This window comes from Botryllus schlosseri, chromosome 9 (genome assembly GCF_051294905.1).
Source record: "Botryllus schlosseri isolate E-star chromosome 9, Bs_hap1, whole genome shotgun sequence".
NCBI classification, from domain to species: domain Eukaryota; kingdom Metazoa; phylum Chordata; class Ascidiacea; order Stolidobranchia; family Styelidae; genus Botryllus; species Botryllus schlosseri.
The window spans coordinates 23,427,297-23,448,626 of record NC_137244.1 but is presented as its reverse complement, the minus strand read 5'-3'; the positions used below and the strand labels follow the sequence as shown (position 1 = coordinate 23,448,626).

The 21,330-nt window shown below is 40.1% G+C and overlaps 1 protein-coding gene across 2 annotated transcripts; it reads left to right on the top strand.

The window, feature by feature from the left end:
• The first annotated feature begins 114 nt into the window (after positions 1 to 114).
• On the top strand, positions 115 to 19,494 carry LOC145445823 (dynein regulatory complex subunit 11-like). 2 transcript variants are annotated; one of them, XM_080323964.1, is made up of 22 exons: positions 115 to 262; positions 1,707 to 1,797; positions 2,271 to 2,357; positions 2,423 to 2,572; positions 2,639 to 2,758; positions 6,397 to 6,588; positions 7,084 to 7,155; positions 7,212 to 7,274; positions 7,923 to 8,068; positions 8,755 to 8,839; positions 8,904 to 9,041; positions 10,069 to 10,144; positions 10,209 to 10,357; positions 10,852 to 10,908; positions 11,692 to 11,826; positions 12,287 to 12,416; positions 12,482 to 12,681; positions 14,000 to 14,148; positions 14,224 to 14,336; positions 17,676 to 17,824; positions 18,170 to 18,259; positions 19,309 to 19,494. In XM_080323964.1, the coding sequence occupies exons 1-22, from the start codon at positions 252 to 254 to the stop codon at positions 19,426 to 19,428; spliced, it is 2,523 nt and encodes an 840-aa protein (XP_080180090.1). In that variant the 5' UTR covers positions 115 to 251; the 3' UTR covers positions 19,429 to 19,494. The 2 variants fall into 2 exon arrangements, with proteins under 2 accessions (XP_080180090.1, XP_080180089.1); XM_080323963.1 differs by lacking the exon at positions 19,309 to 19,494 and adding an exon at positions 18,752 to 19,112.
• Positions 19,495 to 21,330: the final 1,836 nt, after the last annotated feature.

Genomic DNA, 21,330 nt, shown 5'->3' with positions numbered 1-21,330 from the left:
ATTTCACGACTGGGGTGTTTTTTCGCGTGGCGCTGTGGAAAAATGACATTGTATGAGGTCTCAATGATGTATCGATTCAGTTCATCGCGCATAGTCATCACTATGACAACAATGAAGCGCGTTAGAGTTCTGATCATAATAGACAGGAACAGTACCTTTATATCACCCACGACGTGGGAATGGTACTCGTCCTTTGCAGTAAGGATTAGGCTGGCTTGAATTGGATTTCGTCTGGATTTAATTCATTAATCATGTCACACAGGTGAGTATACACGTTTATCAAATAATAACCAGTGCGTAACTAGTATATACTGCTGCTTGATTTAAAAGCCTTCTCCAAGTTGTTTCGACTCCTTCCAATCGTTTTATTCTCTTTGCGGTGTTTTGATATGATGAGTATATTAAGAAACTAAACTATACTGAACCACGTCGCAAGGGAGTGCTGCTAATTTTTGAAGTATCGGAATTGGTACCGTGAAAGGTAGCATTTCAATGAATCATTCCGTATATCTATTGAAGATTAAATATAATCATAATGAAGGCAGGTTATCAAGGAAGGCTAGCCAGCACCACCAAAACCAATAAACTGCATGCAATCCCATCGTGTTGAGCCCGTGGCGTAATAGCCACAATCAAGTCTTTGGTCTGACACTGCCGTGTATTGAGGTCACGGCGTACCGTACCGAGCAAGCAGATGGTCACTCTAGCATTAGAGTTGTACAAACTTCTGGATTTTCAAAATGCGCAACTAGATCTAGAACTGGAACTGCACACCTTTCAAAATTCTCAGCTAGAACCAGCATTATACAACTAGAACTAATGACCTTTAGAAATTCGCTACTAACTAACTAAAATGCAACTAACTACTTTCAATCCCGAATCAACTCATGAATGTTTGTTTTATCGGAGACGGATTGGCTCTCCACATGAACATCAGTACAAGTTAGAACTGGGAGGGTTTTCGGCCCGCAAAACCCACCCCTGGCTACGTCACTGTTAGTAGTGGTAACTCTTGGATAGGAAGGGCGACAAGAACATCACACAATGGCACTCTGGTGTCCCGACTCATGCCAAACAATGACGCCCGTTTTCTAGTTGTAAGGCAACTAAGTTTTTCTTCAAGTATGACTACAGCGAGAACTAAACCATACTCAATTTTTATAATCCGCGACTAAACTAGAACTAGAACTACTCAAAAAACTAGTAGTTAGTTGCATGATCATCAGGCAACAATCAAATAGATTCAGGTAGTTTATAAAAGTCTGTCTGACATTATACTATCTTGTCGATACCTTTTATACCCGTACTGTGTATGATAAACCTCACAACTCAATGCACAGCATATTCTCTCGATGAGAGACCACTCACTGAATCAAGATAAATTTACGATATACATTTGCTTCATTAAAGCAAATGAGATCTCTCAATTCAGTGCATATGCGTCCATATTTATGCCGTGCAAAATTTGCTCATATCTGTCAATTAAATTACAATAAATTTCTCTTGATAACAAAATTCCGAAGAATCCTCTGTGTGTTTAGCTGAATGCAGAAGTAAAAACGATTTCGTCAGTGATGTTGATAAATAATCATGATATGCAAGTATGCGGGAGACTGGAACTACCACATAGAGCGTGCATCTTTATTACGCATAATTGTACGTTTGCAATTTTTCCTGACATTTCACCCTACAACGTTATGTAACAGCACCTATAATCAACTATGGAGCGAGGCGCAAGCCAGCATTACAGATTTGGTTCCTTTGGAGCTGCCGGCCGAGCCACCGAAACCAGAGAAGGTAATCGAGGTGTCATTAGAAGTGCAATTATTATTAAGTTTTCATTTCCTGAAGTGTAGTAGAAAATGTTAACAAATGTACCATATCCAAATTTTGAAATCTTTGTTATTCACATCAGCAGACTGCTGATGCAGATTTGGCAGTGGGAAAAATTCACCTACTTTAAACCTGTAATGAGATATGTACTTAAACAAACATCTATCATTGCGACTCATGGCCTTGCAATTGCAACGCGCTTATGTATACACATTATACCCTACAAACATTTGAATGGATTGATCACATTTAATGTTCAATGAAATCAGATTCTCACGAAGCAGATATTAACTTTTCAGCCCGCATTGAAACCTACGCTATTTGGCTTTGAATACTTTAGTTACCGGTATGCTGTTAATGCCAATATGTTTTCCAGTTTATAATATCTGGTTTCATGTCGACAAGCCACTGTCATGCATTTTTTTCTGTTTTCAAAGGACCGCAACACTGTGTATCAAATGCTGGCAACTCTGTACATTAAATATATACAAATCCTTCGAAAATTGGAATCGTGTTATGATCAGGTGATGCATTTCTTTAATCGTGTCATTACATCGTCGACGGCGCATAATGATCAGTATTTTTTAAGATTGTCCATCCTCAAAAGCGCCGAGTACTACGGCAGGTTCTCGATGGTACAATTGGCCGTCTGCTTGAAGTGAAGAATGAAATGGTCAACTTGGAATTCTCCGAATTTCATTATTTTGATGATATCCTTTCCGATTTGAAATTGACCCCGGTAAGAATGAATTGCCCGTCGCCGTTTGGGTCTTCTTCAAGTGATCGTGGGGATGCTTGAATTTAGGACGATATTGAAATACCAGTGCCAAAATATTACGTGAATGAACGTAAAAAGATTCTGCAGCAACGGGAACAGATATTGGGAAAAATACTATCGAAGATGGGTCCAAGCGATAGTGATAAAGTGAGAGCATTAATTTTACTAGTAATAATTTGTTGGAGAAAGCTACATTACAATCCTAATGGCGTCATATTTTTAACGGTATTGTTATAGTCATTATCCAACATGAATCCTGCTAGCTTTAAGGTGTTGGATTTAGAATATATTTCAGAATGTGACCGAGAATGAACCATTTCCTTCTGAATTTTCTGATTTTCTACAGTTTTAGCTAGTCCCGGTACTCAATCAGTGTCTTTAATACTCCCTTCAATTCTGGCTGTGATAATAAGTACGTGGACATCAGAGTTGGATCAATTACAATATTTTAATTCAATTATAATTACTTCCTTGCATGTTTCAATTACATTACAATTACAATTACTTCAGATGCTTTCACGCCGCCCAAGGGGGCACGCTCCCAGTTTGAGAACCACTGGTTTAGCATATATTATAATTCAGAAAGTTTACTGTTTACTAAAGGCCTTAAGGCCCCTCGTCGTCATCCTGGTTCATAACAGATTTTCACTGGTGCGACGAATAAATGATTGATTAAATCAGTGGTTCTTAACCTTTTTTCTTCCAGCGCCCCCTTTCGAAAATTATCGTGCTCCAGCGCCCCCCAACTTCATATTGTAAGGAATGTAATAAAGACAATGAGTAAGAGGGAGGGCCGTAACAGCACTTCGTTAACCCCCCTAAAAACGATTGCCTTGCGCACCCATAGCGTGATAAACCGATCTTCTGAGGGCTTCGCCCCCACGAACCCCATATCGTGATTTTGATGGTCAGCAAAGTTTGTGTGGCCTGGTCGCCCTAGGTGCCAAAATTTTCCATAATGCATGAGTGAATAGGTGGTAATTATATAAGTCGCTATAAACTTTTTATCCTCTCAACCCACGTAATCGGATTTACCAGTAGCACTGAGTGAGCTGTTGTATAGGAAAATAAAGGGCACGTAATTAATAATTAAACATATTCGGGCGTGCCCGCAGGTACAATTATTCGTTACCAGGGCCGAAACAGCACTTCGTCAGCCCCCCCCCCCCAAACAAAAAACGTTGGTCCTGGGCCCCCATCGGGTGATAAACCAAACTTCCGGGGGACTTCACTCCCAGACCCCCAGTAGGCTGTCCGCTATTTGCTGATAGCCTATTAGGTATTTACATTGGGTGTCCATTTACTGAGGCAGCTATTCTCGCCTATTCGCGCGAAGTGCGAAAAATTTCAATAATTAATGATTGAATTGGTCAATATCATCGGGAATTGCATGTAAATTGAGACCAATTTTTATCCTCTCTCTGCTCACGTAAACCCATTTACCGGTAGAGCTGAGTGAGGTGCAATGTTCCCTCTAAGCTGCGCACGCGCGCAGTGCTGACACGGTCTCTGCACACAGAAAATCTACGTTGCGCACAACAAATCCGGAGTTATTACCTTTTTTTAGTCGTTACGCACTGTTGTCCAAGGGTCAGCGCAGTGAGTTGTTGAGTGTGCGCAGACTCATCAAAACTTAAAGCGAACATTGTGAGGTTTCTTGGAAACTGTAGGGCCCGTTACTAATAATTAAACATATTCGGGCGGGCGAACCCGTTGGTATGACTTCGTTGCATGATGTTATTTCGTGACCCCCTGTCTGCAATATCAAAAAATATAGAATCGCTCAACGGGGATATCGCCCAACAGCAATATCCCTGTCGCCCAATCGTACTAAACTAAAAGACGCACACGATTTCAGATTGGTATTTCTTCACTGACATATAATTTTTCCCTGCCAGATGGAATTCGTCTTCTGGGGTTCAGATTGCCAAGACAGGAACATTCGGTGTCAGTCATTTAGGCGCCCATGGACAATTAAACCTATATGTATTTTAAAGGTTATATGTAACGAAGTTTTCGGTGTTAATTTGCTCTGAATACTCATTAAGTATGTCCTATCACCACATCATCTACTGCGAAGCCATTTTTCTCCAGCGCCCCCCTATACCGCCCCCCTGAGCCCAGCGCCCCCCATATCGCCCCCTGAGCGTTTCCGCCCCCCTTCAAGATCGCCAGCGCCCCCTGGGGGCGCTGGGGGCAAGGTTAAGAACCACTGGATTAAATGATCATTTTATGTTGTGATTGTCAGGTTTCCATGAAAATGTAGGCCTACTTGAGATTGTAATTGAGCAAAATTTTGATCAAATTACAATTACAATTACAATTACATGAAAAAATGTATTAATTACATTACAAATTACAATTGATCCAACTCTTGTGGACATATGAGTTTGCGACATAATAGAATGAGACAATCGGGCATGCCACACAAAAGCTAAATTTTGGGTTTGGTTTGGATTTAGGGTTAGGTTATGGTTAGGATATATAAGGATTAATTTCAGGGTTATGGTTGGGGTTAGAGTTATTTTTGAGGTTATAAAGTAACATGCTGAAGTGACGCATGCTAAATTGTCCCATGCTCAACTGTTGTTTTTGTGTCGCATTCTCATATGTCGGGCAAACGTGATGGTAAATTGAAAGATGGAAACGATGATTTTTATCAAGCAAGAGATCGTGAATGGTCTAAAACAGCGGTTCTCAACTTTTTTGACTTGTTGCATTGCTCTATCAAGTATGCCGGACCCCAATTGTGGAACAGCATCTCGCCGGCTATCCGACAGTCGTCGGGCATGTCTGCATTCAAGTCAAAATACAAGCAATTTCTTCTAAATCAATACTAGCCAGTCTTCAGGATTACCGGACCATGACCTCGCCCTCCGCCACATGCCACCTCATTTTGTCGCTTACGTCTTATATTCTCTGCATTGCTTTTCATTCAGTGTGCTTGCCTCTTCTTTACTTCGCCTAGGCTAAGGTGGGTGTCTGATCTTAATGGCTGCTCCATGGGAGTGCTCCAAGTTGTTTCGACACCTTCCTATCTTTTCGTTGTATCGCAGTCTTGTGATGTTTTGAAACGATGAAAATATTAATAAACCTGATTGATTGCCCCCTTACGAAGCTCAACTTGTCCTACTGCCCCCTAAAAGTAAGACATTAAAATTCAGATATAGCATTCAAGTACTTATCTACTTGCATTACTTATTTGTATACTGCTTATTTTGCATACTCGCTTTTGTCGATCGAGAACTAGTTTTATGATGGTCTTAATCACTTTTTCAAGAGAACGAATCAGCGGACACGCGCAGACACACATAGGTTATATATATATAGTTAAAATCTGTGGCTATGAAGATCAAGTTCGGCGAGGTAAAAATGCATTGGAGCCTATTGCTTTACCATCAATGTACAATTTCTCCATCGATCGAAACTTTGCAAGAAACTGGAAATAAAGGCCTGGAGACTTGGCATTTATACTCGTCCCCTATCGTCCCTTCGGATTATTTTTTTGTCCTACAAATCACTCCTTTATCTTCTAGACTCCTTGTACTCCAAAATCAACCGCAAGGGGTGAAATCACCCACTCCGAGAACAACTCGTCTAAACTTATAGCATGTATTGTTGATGTTACAGAGCTTCAATATTGCTTTCAATGCATTTATTGTAACTAAAAACTTTTCGAGGTCCTCCGATAAGTTATTATTGGCACACTAAAAGGATTACTTAGCAGTAAAATCCGACACAGTTTGCTTCCTGAGTTGCTCATAAACGCGTCATACTTTTCCCAGGCGAAAGACGTGAAGCAGATGTCGCTGGAGGAAGCCATCCGTCTCATTCAAGTGCACGAACGCGCCAGGCAAGGTCGTCTGCGAGCCAAATTCATGAAAGAGATCCGGATGGAGGAAGAGAAGGACAGGATCGCTCAGCAAAGAGGCGCGCCGACGCTGGACCCCGACGTAGCGGCGACAAAAATACAGAAGGTGAGCTTCTCTCTTTCCAGAATTCCCTATCGTTCACGTTGTAATCAGAGCTCGGCTGATTTATCGGTTCACCAATAATCAAGTCAATGTCACACTTTGTAAGAATAATCGACAAAAAATATCGGACTTTTTTGTGATGTCACAAGATTCAGTTGGGAATTGGAGAGCTATAGTCTGTGATCGCCAGACTGGGAGTATTGATTAAGATTATATAGCTTTGACAGGTGTCCGGGTTCAGCCTTTCCAGTTTATTTCATGCACAAGAAAAACAGTGGCTGTAAATTGTATGTTACTTACTATATTAGTGCTTGAAAGCTGTTCGAATATTATGTTCCGAAGTTTTGGAAATCCATCCTAAGCCACGTGCTATGTCTTTTGAATGCCGGCCGAATATCTCGGTGCTTTTGGAGAAGATGCCAGTTATCGATCATATTGGTATCGGCTCAAAAACCCAATTAGGTCGGACTCTGGTGGTAACCGCTTCGAATATTTCAGATTTGGAAAGGGTTTGCCAGGAGGAAGATCACGAAAAGGCAAAGAGACGAGGAGATGATATTTATCGGAATGGTAAAATTGATTTTGCGACTGTAAGGCGTGTGTAAGATTTCTTTGACTTGCAACAGACTCCGGCAAAGGAAGAACGAGTGAAAAAGAATCTCCCGCAGACAAAAGCGGCAAACACAGAGGTTGGTTTTTTATGCAATCAGAGGTGGCCGGTGACAAAGTACTACTCTTTCGTGCTCAGAATATTTCGCGTACTTCCGTTACTTACTTTAGAGAACTTCCAGTTCTACTTGAACAGTTTTTGATGCAAAACTCTTTTTACACTTTAATACACAACCCAAACCCTGCCAACAAAAGGAGTTCGTGTACCATCTGAAAATAGTAGGCCTACATCGAACGCTCTCTCGTTTGAAATTTCATGCTGGTGACGTCATATTCTGTGATACGATTGTTGACAATGTTCTTTCCAATTCTCTACTAGTTGCTGACGAGTGTAAGCCGAAAATATTCGGGTTTATTTCAATATGAATATACTATTGAATTGTATATTGAAGTTCTGTACCTCCAAGAAGCTCTTTTTACACTTTATATTTTGGAAAGAAAAGTAGTTTCATGGTCGGTTTTGTGTTAGCACAGGAGGACACTTCCTATGGCCTGTCATCGTAGGACGATGTGAAATACATGGTTTTGAAGTTATAATCGAGTTGCGAGTCGATATGGCTTTCTCAAACGACTGAGGTCAAGGCCATCGCCATTTTTTTCTCCAGCTGTATCGGAGCTATGCAAAGAGCCCCGAGTTTACAATAATTCATTTTCTAATCATCAACCAGGTCATACGTCGCGGAAAGCAAGAAGAACACGAAATCGAATATCAGCAAGCGCTCGTCACGGTAAAAGAGAAAATCAGGGAGGTCGAGGGCCCGGACATGAAAGAAAGAATGCAAGATCAGATCAGGCAGTGGTTCATCGAATGCAGGTACGGACAAGCAAGCTTGACTTAGGGCGTGACAAAGTACTTCTATTCATCAGGACTAGTCCAGTAACATATTTTTATTTCCATGTATAGTTGCATCGCCTTTAGACAACTTTTGATACAATAAATACTTATCAGGTGTTCTGATGTGACATCTAACGACAATTGATAATATCGTTGCCGTGGAATCAGAGTAGGCCTACCTTATGTCCATTATTAACATCTTAAGAAAATCAAGTTTTTGTATAATTTTCATTTTCTTTCGACCGTATTCTGGCCGTGTTTACTGTTTATGCTTGACACAAGTGACAACTTGATTTTACCAAGATATAAAAAACGTACATGAGCTACTGAGATTTCTCTGTGATGATATATTGTGATTAATTTAACGAACGATCTATTTATATCCGAACAATTGTAGCTTGAGATAAATCTTGAATTCAAATACTTAATGCAGTGATGGGGATAATCTATTGTAACATTAAGTTTCAAATTAACACAATCACATGTGTAGCCTACAATTGAATTGGAATACTTGTTACAGAAACTCGGATAATATGCTGCAAAAACATTTGCAAATATTCACGATCCTATATATCGTGTATATCCTACTCTTAAATTAAAATACTTCTCACAAAGGCTCAGATAATATTTTGCAAAATAAAAAACCAAATAAAAATAAAATTCAGAGACGCGACCGGAAAGTTTCCGGACTACCCGGACGAGGAAGACGGAGGATCGGCCAAGTTGTTCAAAGAAAAAACCCCGGAAGAGGTGAATATGTCGCCGGTTCTCCATTCAGCATTGGGAGATTTAAAAGTCTGTGTTTCTTCGTTAGGTGGAAGCGGAATTAGCGGCCAAGGCGGAGGAGAAAGGAAAGAAGAAAGGGAAAAAGGGCAAGAAGTCCGGGAAAAAGAAGAAGGGAAAGAAATCCGGCAAGAAGGGAAAGAAAGGCAAAAAGGGCGGAGACGACGAGGTAGTCTCGTTTGCAAAACTGGAAGCTACCATCTATTCTAAATATCGAATGACGCTTTGGTTCAATTCAGTTTATTAACAATTTCATCATTTCAAAACCGCTGCCCTACCTTTGAGCATGCGAAACAGTGAAAAACATGAGACATTATAACCCTAAGACTAACCCGAACCCCAAAATTAACCGAGTGGCAACCAAATTTTAACTTTAACACCCACCTCAAGCGTAGGGTTACCATTTTTGTCCTCATTTTTTTCAATGAATTGACAGTGTCCTCACTGTCCATTTTTTTGGAGAATTTGTCCTCTTTTTATAAGAAAAATGTTAAAATGCAATTGAGTTGGCATGATAGTCAACAAAAATACGGCGCAACGGGTATTTTGGGAGTATAGCTTGGAAAGATGACCTTTACTATTTTTTAAGTCAAAACCGCTGAAATAGGATAAAAGTAGGTAATTCAGGAGTCGAGTCGTAATGATTACCTTTTTCTTTTCAGTCAACACTGCTGAAATGTTGCACTATTGGTCGAAAAATTTTCAAAATCACCATTTTTCTTTTCCGCCAGTAGAGCTTTAAGAACTTTTCAAAAGCGTCCTCTTTTTCTGATCTCAAATTATGGTAACCATACTCAACCGTCCACAAGCATCACATGCCCACGTATATCATGTTATAGCACATAGTGCTATTACTCGTATGTAGTATTCAAGTATGTTGTATCCACTTGTTCAAGTTGTTTTGCTTGTATACACTACTTCTGTTTTGACACTAGGCAAAATTGGTTGGCAAAATTGATATTTCCTATTGTGGTCCGGTACTATCTACGTAGGCAGCCCGACAAATGTTGCTTGTGCCCTGTAATTAAGCACCTTTTACTTTAAAGGTTTTATATCGTATAATATATTCATCGATGGACAAAGAGGTCGCCAATCTCACGTTGATTTTCCGGATAATTAATAAATCCCTTCGATATCTCTATATGTACTTATGAAGGCTCTGACGGAAGCATTTGAAACGAATTTTTGTGTAACAGGAAGAAGAGCCAGGATGGAAAATGATGCCGTCCAAATTTCTGCCGGATATCTCCCTGGGCAGCAACGGTTACAAAGGTATGAAAGAAAAGCAAGTGATTCCCTGCGTAGCTGTGAAAGGTTTCGTTATTTTTCCGTGCAGACGTGTGGCAGAATCGCGACGAATCAGTCAACTTCCAGCAGCAGCACGACGTGGAGCTTATAAAGGAAGAGAAGCGCGTTGAGGTGGAGGATGAAGTCCGAATTCAAGTTGATGAACTCATGCGCGAAGAGCTAAACAACCTCAAAATGGTACGCTCCCAACATGGGTCAATCTACCCACTGCTGCTACTTTGTTGGTGTTTCGGTCAGTATTTTAGTAAAACCCAAACTGGGAATAGGAGAGGTTCGGTTTTTAGGAGGAACTTCATGAAGTAGTACAATGATATGTCCGTTTCTGTTGTGAACCACTGTTGGCATGTGGGTCTGAACAATTTGGTCAGTGTCACAAAGGTGTGCGAGAAAAATCAAGTCAAGTAATTTGGCATCTACATCCAGAACTCACTATTAATCACTGTCAACGTTTGGTAATATATTTTCAAGGCTGAGGTATGTGCCTCCTTCGCAGGAACCCGCCTTCTGAAATTTTTAAGATCGTAGAGAAAGTAGCCTACTGTACTTTAATAGAGAATTCAATGGAAACTAATTTGTTACTCAATACCTCGGCTTAATGAACCTTCACAAAAAAATATTGTGTTGTTGATAACTGCTACTGGTGCTGTTGGTGATAGCTTTGTATTTTTAAGGCTCTCGATCGCGATAAGGGGAAGAAAGGAAAAAAAGGAAAGAAAAGTGGAAAGAAGGTGGGTGCAATAACATGTTTATATTTTCGTTGCATAGATTTATCAGCAACCTATTTACGCCGATATTGGCCGAGCCGTTTCTGGAATTTCCAGTCTTCAGATCATGATTGCAAATTCATAATATGTTGATTACGTTCTGTCGTAGTCTAGATGCCATGATTACTCCAAGCATCATCATCATCATGCTCCTGTCCCGGGTGGCTCGGCTCTGAAGACTATGTCATATCGAGCCTCCCGTCTACCTTGCATGTCTCATTTCACTGTTACATTTTTGTAGTGTTATGTTGATATGTAATGTATACGAATAAAGATTCTCTCTCTCTCTCTGACCTTTTTCTATTTCAGCGTGCATACCTCAATTTACAGACATATATTTTTATTACTATCTGTGTTTGATTAAAAAAACTGTTCCAAGTGGTTTCAACTCCTGCCTATGATTTCATTTTTTCATAATCTTCTGGCATTTTGTACTCATAAAAATAAAAAAATAAATTAATAAAGGAAAGAAATAATGAATGACCTTGCCTAAAATTAGTTTACCATAAATATCTGATAGAACTCTTTTCTGTCATTGGCAACATTTCCTTATATTCAAGTATGAATATATCAATATGTGGAATTTCATTGTGATATCATGCTTAACGACAATGTGCGATATATCAATTTCTGCTAAATTAGCTTTGAAGCTGATTCAAATTTCCAATGAGATAGCCATACGGAATCAGGACGTACTGTTCCAAATTACATGATCCGATTAATATTAATAATCACAAATATTCGCAGAAAAAGAAGAAGGGAAAGAAGAGCGGCAAGAAAGGGAAAAAAGGCAAAAAAGAAAAAGATTTGACCGCGGACAGAACATTAGAATCCTTGTACGAAGAATTAATTCAGCAGGGTATCTTGAAGCAATGTCCAAAGGTTTGCAACTATAAAATCTTTCAAATGAGTACAGATTGCAACTCACTCTTTTCGAGTGAGTAATATGCTTAAATACTATGAGTAATAAGCATAAATACAGTCACTCATATTCAAGCGTAAATGTATAGGAATTTGTTTTTCTATAACTTGACTTACTTGGCCTTCCATTTGATACAAACTCAGAGAAATTCAGATACCTTTGCCTTAGCTGCATATGCTTTTGTGCTAAATCTGTCTCGTATGCGCATCGTTTTATTTTAATGTGACTTTTCGCTTACAGCTTTTGTTGCCAAGCTCAAGGAAGGCCATGACAGCCCTGGTATCCAATATTAAAAAATATTCCACAGCCAGAGCTCTAGGCTTTTCGTGAGGTCTTGACAAGATATGTAAATTCTGACAAATTCACTATGCTCTCCACAATAAGTCTACAAGCCATCATCATGAAATTTCATCGTTTCAGATTTATCTTAAAGATTTCATCGGTGACTACAACTACCTCGGCAGTACCCTGCGGCAGATCGACATTGAGCCTCAACCGTCATTATCTGATGTACGGCAGCTCGTAGCCTTGTATGGAATCTTACCATTAGGTACCAAGGAGATATGTTGTCTCCGAATCTTCCAGTCCTCCTATCGACCACCCTTGTCTTTGCAGGGTCTCCGTTTGTTCACGAAAACATGCCGCAAATCAAATCAATACTGATTTCCGGCCCGAGAGGAGTCGGGAAGAAGATGTTGCTGCATGCCATCTGCACCGAGACCGGGGCGAATCTGTTTGACTTGACGCCAGAAAATATTGCCGGAAAATATCCGGGAAAGTCAGGTCTCGCTATGCTGATTCACATGGTCACAAAGGTGCGACAAATAATGAAGTGTTTTTATGTCGTACGTTGACACAATTATGATAGTTTTATCATTAAGCATTTAATCAACGGTAATTTCAGAGGTGGTCAGTAACGAAATACTGGTTTTACCTACTTCCACTGTCTACTCAAGTAGTTATGTATTGAGACTACTTACACTTCTGCTTGCACAGTTTTAAAAAAAAACTAACACTGTCGACAATTTGGATTTTTAAAGTAATAAGTAGTTTTTCGATAAGTTCCCATCACTTTTATAAGTGAAATTGTCACAAGAACAGAATATATGTTATATTCTGGCTATTTGTAGTGTAATTAGTCATTTCGCATTAGTCGCGAAGACATATCTTGCAATTTCTGACGTAGCCACCTCCGATTAAATACTGAAAGTGTGCTACCCCTCGACGAAATCTACTTGAATACTTTTACGACCTTCTATTTTCTACTTCCACTTGATGTCGTTTTAACGTGTAGGAATATGACGTTGTATATTTTTGTCCTATGTTTTGCGGTATAAACACCGAATCATAATATACATGCACACGATCTGCACATGCGCAATGCATACCATGAGTGCATGATGTGCATATGCCGCTGGGCAAGGAAGTTGCAGATATAGCCTTGTAAGGCTTTTTACTTCTTGCACCACCCCTCCATGCTATCCCGGTAATGGTGAACGCCATGCGGGAAGTCATGGATACCAGTGTTACTAATCAGGACTTTGATCTGACCCAGCCAGTGATCAAACCCACGGCGTACCGATCAAGAAGCCGAACACTATCACGCTATCATATCTTGGAAATCGTTACTTTTTAATTGTAAGTGAGTAAATTGTAAGTGAGTAGCAACTCTGACTAACTTGACCACCTCTCGGGATATTAGAAAAAAGTAGAATGTAATGTCACATCAAAATCTTCAAAAACATCGAAACAAAGTAGCACTTGGTTGCTAACCACAAATTCGTATATGTCACTATAAACAACGTTTCAACATCGCTAAACCTGAATTTATGTACTCGGCAAAAGCCAAGACAAATATCACATATCTGTATTCAGCTGTTAGTTTTATTTTGCACGGATAATCGCACTTTACAACAAACTTCTCCCTGCAAAATACAACAAACTCCTCAAGTCAAGTACTGTCGTCCGGCGTGAGACCCACTCAAGTACAAATGACCAACAATGGAGGCACTTGTCCAGGCACACAGCACAGAAGAAACGTACTTATAAAACGACTTGAGAGAGACCACATCTGCGGCAAACCATCTTGATTGGCGGCTCTTACCATTATCAACAAACTTTATCCTTGTCCAGGTTGGGAAACTGCAACAGCCGTCGATAATATATATCGGCAATTGCGAGAAAACTTTCGTCAAGAAAGCTCCCAAGGGAGACAAAACAGATCCGAAGAGATTGAAAAAAGATTTGCCGAAAATACTGAAAGGTTTCAAACCCGAGGACAGGTAATAGCGCTGATCAGCGGCGTTTAATTTTGTTGCATTGGAAAAAGTAATCGTGGCTCACTTGTCTATTTCCAGGATCTTACTCGTCGGTACTTCGACAGCGCCATTTGAAGCTGAGCTGAAGCCGTTCGTTAAAAGTTACGAGAGAATTATCATGATACCAAGACCCGATTATGCATCCCGATTTTGTAAGTATATCTGCTAAGACGTTTTATCGGCACTAGATACTCAACAAAAACACAATGCCCAACAAAATATACTTGTGAGTATATCAAGAGCTTCTTGGAGGTTCAGAACTTCAATATACAATTGATTAGTATATTCATATTGGAATGCTTCTTGGAGATACAGAACTTCAATATACAATTGAATACTATATTCATATTGAAATGAACCCGAATATTTTCGGCTGACACTCGTCAGGGGTAACCGTCAGCAACTAGTAGAGAATGCGAAAGAACATTGTATATCAACAATTGTGAGTATATCTGCTAGACTTTTATCTGCACTGGATGCTCAATAATAAGTTCACGTGATTGGTGAGTATTCATATGAGTTCGCAAATCACAATAATTCAAGGAAAGTTTGAGATAATATGCTGTATCGAGGTACAGTGAAATAGAGAACCTCTGGCCCCACAATGCAATTCCACGATCTACCTCAAGTCGTCTTCATGATGAATGGTGCAGTTATCGCTTTTGGTTTGCAGTTAGAACAGCCTTCTTTGAACTGAAAACTTTAAACGGTTTAATTAAACAACAGGACGTGTCCAAACATAAATTTGGTGAACTTGTGACAATACAACTCGTGTAAACAAGTTTGCAGGGTTGTTTAAACCTGACATCGGCAGGCTACGGGAAATTGTGCATAAGAAATGCCTTTTACAGCTCTGGTTGAAGTCAAGTTGGTGTATACAACTCTACATTTAGAATCTACAGATTTATTACATGAAGGAGCATAGGAACATGATATTTATAAATTAAATGGTGCACAACCACAAGCCTATAACTTATCGTAGACCCGCACATGCCTTCTAATTTTTAGCTTTGTTGCAATAAAAAACTCATCTCATGACAGTGTAATAAAAAGTTTATTAGTTTATGACAGTTTTATTCAGCAGTACTGAATAAGGTTGAAGAATATCCATATTGGCATATATCAGCCACACATCATTGACACGTTGAACTGAGCATTCTCCTCTGCATTCATTTATGACATCCATGACTCAGGGGTTCTGAACATTTCTATAGTTGTTGCGCACTTTCCGTTGTTAGAAGATTCGGTGACTCACTTCTCAAAGTTCAGTTCTAAATATTGAAAGAATTATGTCTCTTTGACATAATAGTGATAGGTAAAGGGATTCCTGAAGGGCATATGTAGCATATAAACCGAGATGGTCAAAGTAGTCAGCATTGGTAATCAAGTAGAAGTTGCAAGTGGAAGTAGAAAATGAAGGTTTGTAAATTACTCAAGTAGTTTTGAGAAGTAGATTTGGTCCATGAATCTCATACTTTTACCAGCTTCTTAATATATCTTCGAAGATATATTCATTTTCTGTGACTCTAGGGCAGGGCTGGCCAACCTTTTCAGCCAAAGGGCCACATTCGATCGGCGAAATATTGCGCGGGCCACTAGCCGCGCTTTCGCGCGAAGCGCGAAAATTTTTCGAAGTTCATAGCTCAATAATATAGTCACTTGACTATATTGCGGGCCTGCAGTATATCGCTGGGCTCAGTTTGCCAGGACTGGACTGTTCAGCGCCTGGACACATCAATTTCGAAAGCTTCGACCAACATGCGTCAATCATTTTGTGCCTAGGTTTCATAGTCGGCGGTCTTTCTGCGAGCGCAAACGCTAGGTCGCATATGTTGAACGACACTTTGTCTCGTAATCGAGAATATAGTTAGCCTCAATCTGATACATTAGGCGTTCTTTCATTTTCAAAAAAGGGGTAACAATATTAAAAGCAAGAAATCGAGTGACAACATCTTGCGCAAAGCGTGTAGAAAATATTTACTTTTGATACATTTATCGCAAATTATTCTGCTTTATTGTAGTGTACGAAGATCTACCAAACTGTGACTGGCTCATGGAAATGCCAATGCGTCGTAACTGATATTTTAGTCATCACATCTCAAGTGTTGCGAAAAGACTATTCAAATTTTTGGTTGACCTTGCAAGTTCACAATCTGTGCAATTCATTTTTTATAACATTACCAATTTCGGAAATTACTTCGCGAGCCACTCAAAACCTTCTCGCGGGCCACATGTGGCCCGCGGGCCACAGGTTGGCCGGCCCTGCTCTAGGGCTATATCACGCAATTCCTATGACAACTTCAATCGTTAAAGGGATTCAAACTTATCCCAAAACTACTTTCTACTTTTCCTAATCTAACTTGTGAAAAGTAAGTAGTGTTGCTTAATAACCAATCAAGTAGTAGTGGATGCTGTAGGCAATACATTCTTAAGTTCTCCGACTAAGCAGAATTATTTTATAGCTCGTCCTGATAACCTCTGATATATAGCATATGATATTTATGCTGTGTTAGCTTCCAGTTGTTTCAAAATCGAAGTTGGACACATATTAGACACTGTCACTATGACCAGTTGACCACCGATTAGCCACTGATTGGTTAGGGGTTATAGATGTATCACGATGACACTATGGGTGGGGTATCTGCTTCACTCCACCTCTTACTCATTCATTTCGCCCATTTCCGGCGCACATGATTTCTAACGTGACTGTACCCACCTTTACACCATACCTCGGAAATATTTGTTGCTGGACTAACATGAAAAATAAACTGAAACTCTTCAAGATCCTCTTCATTTTCTATGTCTTCGTGTAGCTCATGTTCAGCGTTGCATCGGCCGCTGAGTACCGCACGTGAGCAGGGTTGTAACCAAGTCACAAGTCAATCTCACTTTTATAGTTTTGATTCGAGTCAAGTCGAGTCATTTTCAATTCACCACCGAGTCAAGTCCGAGTCCAAGTCAGCGAGCAAAGGCATGAGTCCGAGTCATGGTATTATCACTCGAGTCCGAGTCCAAGTCATTGTGTTGACTGCTCAGTTTCCAGTTGAAATCTTGTTAAACCTACTTTTTACAACTATGTTTGGTGATATCGAATGTTTCGCATTTATAATATACTAATTTTCCTCACTTTTAGAAGTTTCCGGTCGAATTTTCAAGTACCATTACCAATAGACGAAATCCCAATAGTGTGGTTACTTTACTGTTCTTCGAAATTACAATGAAATCTCGGTCTTGGCCGTCTGAGTTTCGAGTCATATGACTTGGTTGATTGATCGATTGATTAGAGTTTAGTTTGATGGACTTTTACAATTGGCCTTCAGATCGCATATGACGGTGGAGAGAGAGAGATCGACTTTTGTTGTTGTATTGCTGCTGTGCCCTTGTGGCAATTTCTGCTTTAATCATCGTAATAAACTTCGCATGTTTTAGAAATTGCTCTGTGGCCCACCAGTAAAGAACCACCAAGCTATCTTGTATTGTTACAATTACAGTGCTGTGGAGGCATCTCATCCAAGAGTACAATGGTATAATCACTCAGCACCTCGACATCAGCAGCTTGACCAAGATCACCGACGGATACACACAAGGGCATATTATCGACGCTGTGAAATACATTTTGACGGAACGAAGAATATCACAGGTATTGGCAACTTACAGAGCACAGTTCTGAAAAATTATGGTCTTGTAGTTACTTCTTAAAATCCTGTTCCGTAAAAATGTCCCAGACATTTGAGTTTTTCCGCATTGAATAATTGAGTATAGGACACATGAAGTGATAGTGCTTTTTGTTCATAAATCGGCCTGTCTCGAGTTATCTCTGTGTCGATTCTAAGATCAGCATCAGATCTGATATCTGTAGAAGACAATCGATCCAAAGTTTTGGCAGAAAGAAAGATTATATCGTCAATGTTTTTTTTTTTTATCATTTCTCCCTCTCGGTGGGGTGATTAAATTGCAATGCAAATGTAAAATCGCGATTTTTCAGCTTTCCAAAAAACCTCTGGCCGCCGTCGAATTCATCTCGCCGCTGGCAAGGATCGACCCGATATACAAAGAAGAGGAGACGGCCTTCAAGGTGAATATTCGTCATAACTATTTTAAGGATTCTGCCGGGGATATGTATGATATATTCATCAGAGATGAGCAAAATGAGTATGAATTTGGATTCGGGATTGAACTAGAACAAAAAATGTCCGATTTTCATTCTTCTGTTGAGCAAAGTTGGTCAAAGTAGACAGTGTTACAAATCAAGAAGCAATTCCGTGAATTTCTCAATTATCTCAATCTAAAACCATATACCCACTCAAGCAGGTATTGCAACCAGATAAACCTCATTTGAGTACTCCGAAAAAGCAGGCTCGTGACTTATCACCGCCTGTCAGTTGCGAACAAACTTCGGTCATTACTGGATTTGGATTTGAGAATATCAAATACGCTTATCTCTTATATACATTATACATCTATCCCTGGATTCTGAAAGTGTCGGCGCATGTTCAGTAGAATCTCCAAACATTTCATTTGATTTTTCGCTAATATTTTCGGTTCTATCTTTATTTCACTCGATTAGTCGTGGTACGAAAAGACCCCGCTGGGTAAAAAGCGGAGCAAACTCGCCAAGCCCGCCGATGGCGAGGATGGTGGAGGCGGCAAAAAGGGAAAGGGGAAGAAAAAGGGCAAGAAGGGCAAGAAGAAGAAGAAATGAACTTACCTTATTTGCGATTGTGTGTTTTATTTCTTTTCTACCGCATTTGTTATCCTAATTACGATTATGCAGACTACGCGTCTGCTTTGGCAATAGTCGGGGTTTTTTTCTCGTATGTAACGGGCGGGTGATTGAATGAAACCCAAAAGGTGGCGACACAGAGCAGACGAAAATTCATTCCAATGAATTTAGCATCGGATAAATGAAATACATGTATAATACCTTGCTGTCGCATCCAACTGCTTTGCTAAATAACATTTTAGTTGAGCTGTTGTCGACTTTATTTTAGTCAGGGCAGTCTTAAATCAGAAACAGTGAGATAGTCAGTGTTACTTTTGTAACTTCTATAATCACTTCAGAGCGCTACGGAATAACCGTCGGTCACGTAACGTATCGCAGGCTGATGTGACCTTGTTTCGCAGACTTGGTACGTGAAAACTCCGCTCGGTAAGAAAAGGTTAGAAGCTGCCAAAAAACTGGACGATGACGAAGACGCTGGCAAGGGGAAGAAAGGGAAAAAGGCAGGGAATAAGAAAAAATGAGGAATGAGCTAGTCAGAATCGTCGGTTAATGAAATTGTTTCCTTTAACATGGCGGCATTTCGACAAGATCGCGTCGGTCAATTGCATAGGCAGGCTCAAACACTCGGGCGTCGGAGTTTAACACACGGCGTGCGCACAATAGGCTAATTTATTCTGGAGAAATTCCTCAAGCCTGTTGCGTAGGGTCTAACGTTTACCTTTTCAGGTCAATCGAATCTGTGAGCTTGAGCAGCAGCTTCTGCAGCGACGTGTGGGTGTGTAAGCTGGGCGTTTTTACCAAATCGACGCGCCCATCCCAGTAACTGCTGTGAGGCGCTTAACGAAAGTCGTAGCTCGCTACTAAAATCCAATCACTACTCTACACTCGTTTCGTTATACCTCGTTTAATAATGATCGATAGTATAACTCAGGGTGTGCGAGTCGTAGACAAAATTTTTGTGTCCCGCTTAGCGTTGCATTCAACACAAATGGTTGTTTATAAAAACACTTTGTTTAAAAAACAGTGTTTCAAACAGAGGCATTTTAAAAAATTGTGTTTTTTGTAAGTTGTATTGTGTAATTATGCCATAATTCTGTAAATACTAGGGATGGTGTGAACGTGAGGTTCACGTTCGCGTTCTGTGTGTGAACCTCGGAAATTTAGAGGTTCGCGTTCACAACAGAACCTTGTTAGGTTCTGCACTGTGAACCTTTTGGTAAATTGTAATTTTCACTCCATTATAAGATCTTTGGCTCAAATTTATTGCATTTCAACTGCGGGCCACTCCATGCATGGTGCTGGCGCACAGAAAATCAACACTAAACGAGCATGCACCATTCACCTCGACAACCTTAAAAGTTTTACTTGCTTTGCTGCAAAAATTTTCTCGGAACATCTAGCTTTCCGTTTGTGAATATTTAGTGACTCTTTGCTGTGAGCCTGACCCGCAATCGATATACGTAGTCAGCGAATGATGCTTATTCAACCAATCAATGACATTGATATCGTCTTCTGATGTAAAAAATCGAACTGGGTCAATCTTGACTTCATATCTTTACTGTATCATTACAACCAAATTCGTGAGATTAAGGTGCTTGCTACTGCTGCATAACTTGTTGTTTGTGGTATCGGTAGCGAGTATAGAAACCAGTTGTACACTCTGCTCAATATCAATGAATCAATACTCAGACTCCGAACACATTGTCCGGTCTGGCTTGGACCGTTAAGGCGTAAGCTTATATTCCTTGGTAAGTCCTCGTCGAAATTGTTAGCAAAGCGACGGAAGGTACTGATTTTATGCAATTATTATATCCTTTGATTACCGCAGTTGATACATTTAGCGACGTTTAAAACGCCGATATGTACTTCATCATTGTGGCATTATGTGGGCCGAATCTTCGCTAGGTATCGTGTACATTAGTATAGGGCATAGGCTATCACTTCATTGAAAGAAAGGGTTGGAATTAGCAATATGACGTCACGTGACGTCACGAGGTTCACGTTCGTGTTCACACAGAACCTTTCAAAAAGGTTCGCGTTCACACGAACCTGAACCTTTCAGAGGTTCACACCATCCCTAGTAAATACGTTCCAAAAACATGTTGTATGAGCCTACGGACGACGATTACCACCCGATATAGCCCCCGCGGGGTGGTTTGGAACCCTTGAAATAGTCGGTTCAACAGCTATAGTACGTAGATATAGATCTTTGGTGCGGAAAGAACGTTCTGGTGATGATGACCGCCGACTGTTAAAACGCTGCATGACGATGTAGTCCTGGTTAAATTGGTCCGTACACTCCGTATACGATGCGGCATGGTTGGAACCCTCAAAATAGTCGGTTCAACAGGTAGATATTTCGTCAAAGGAGCTATTTACCCTATTATTTAAATTGTGAATATCAATCCACTATGACGTCACAA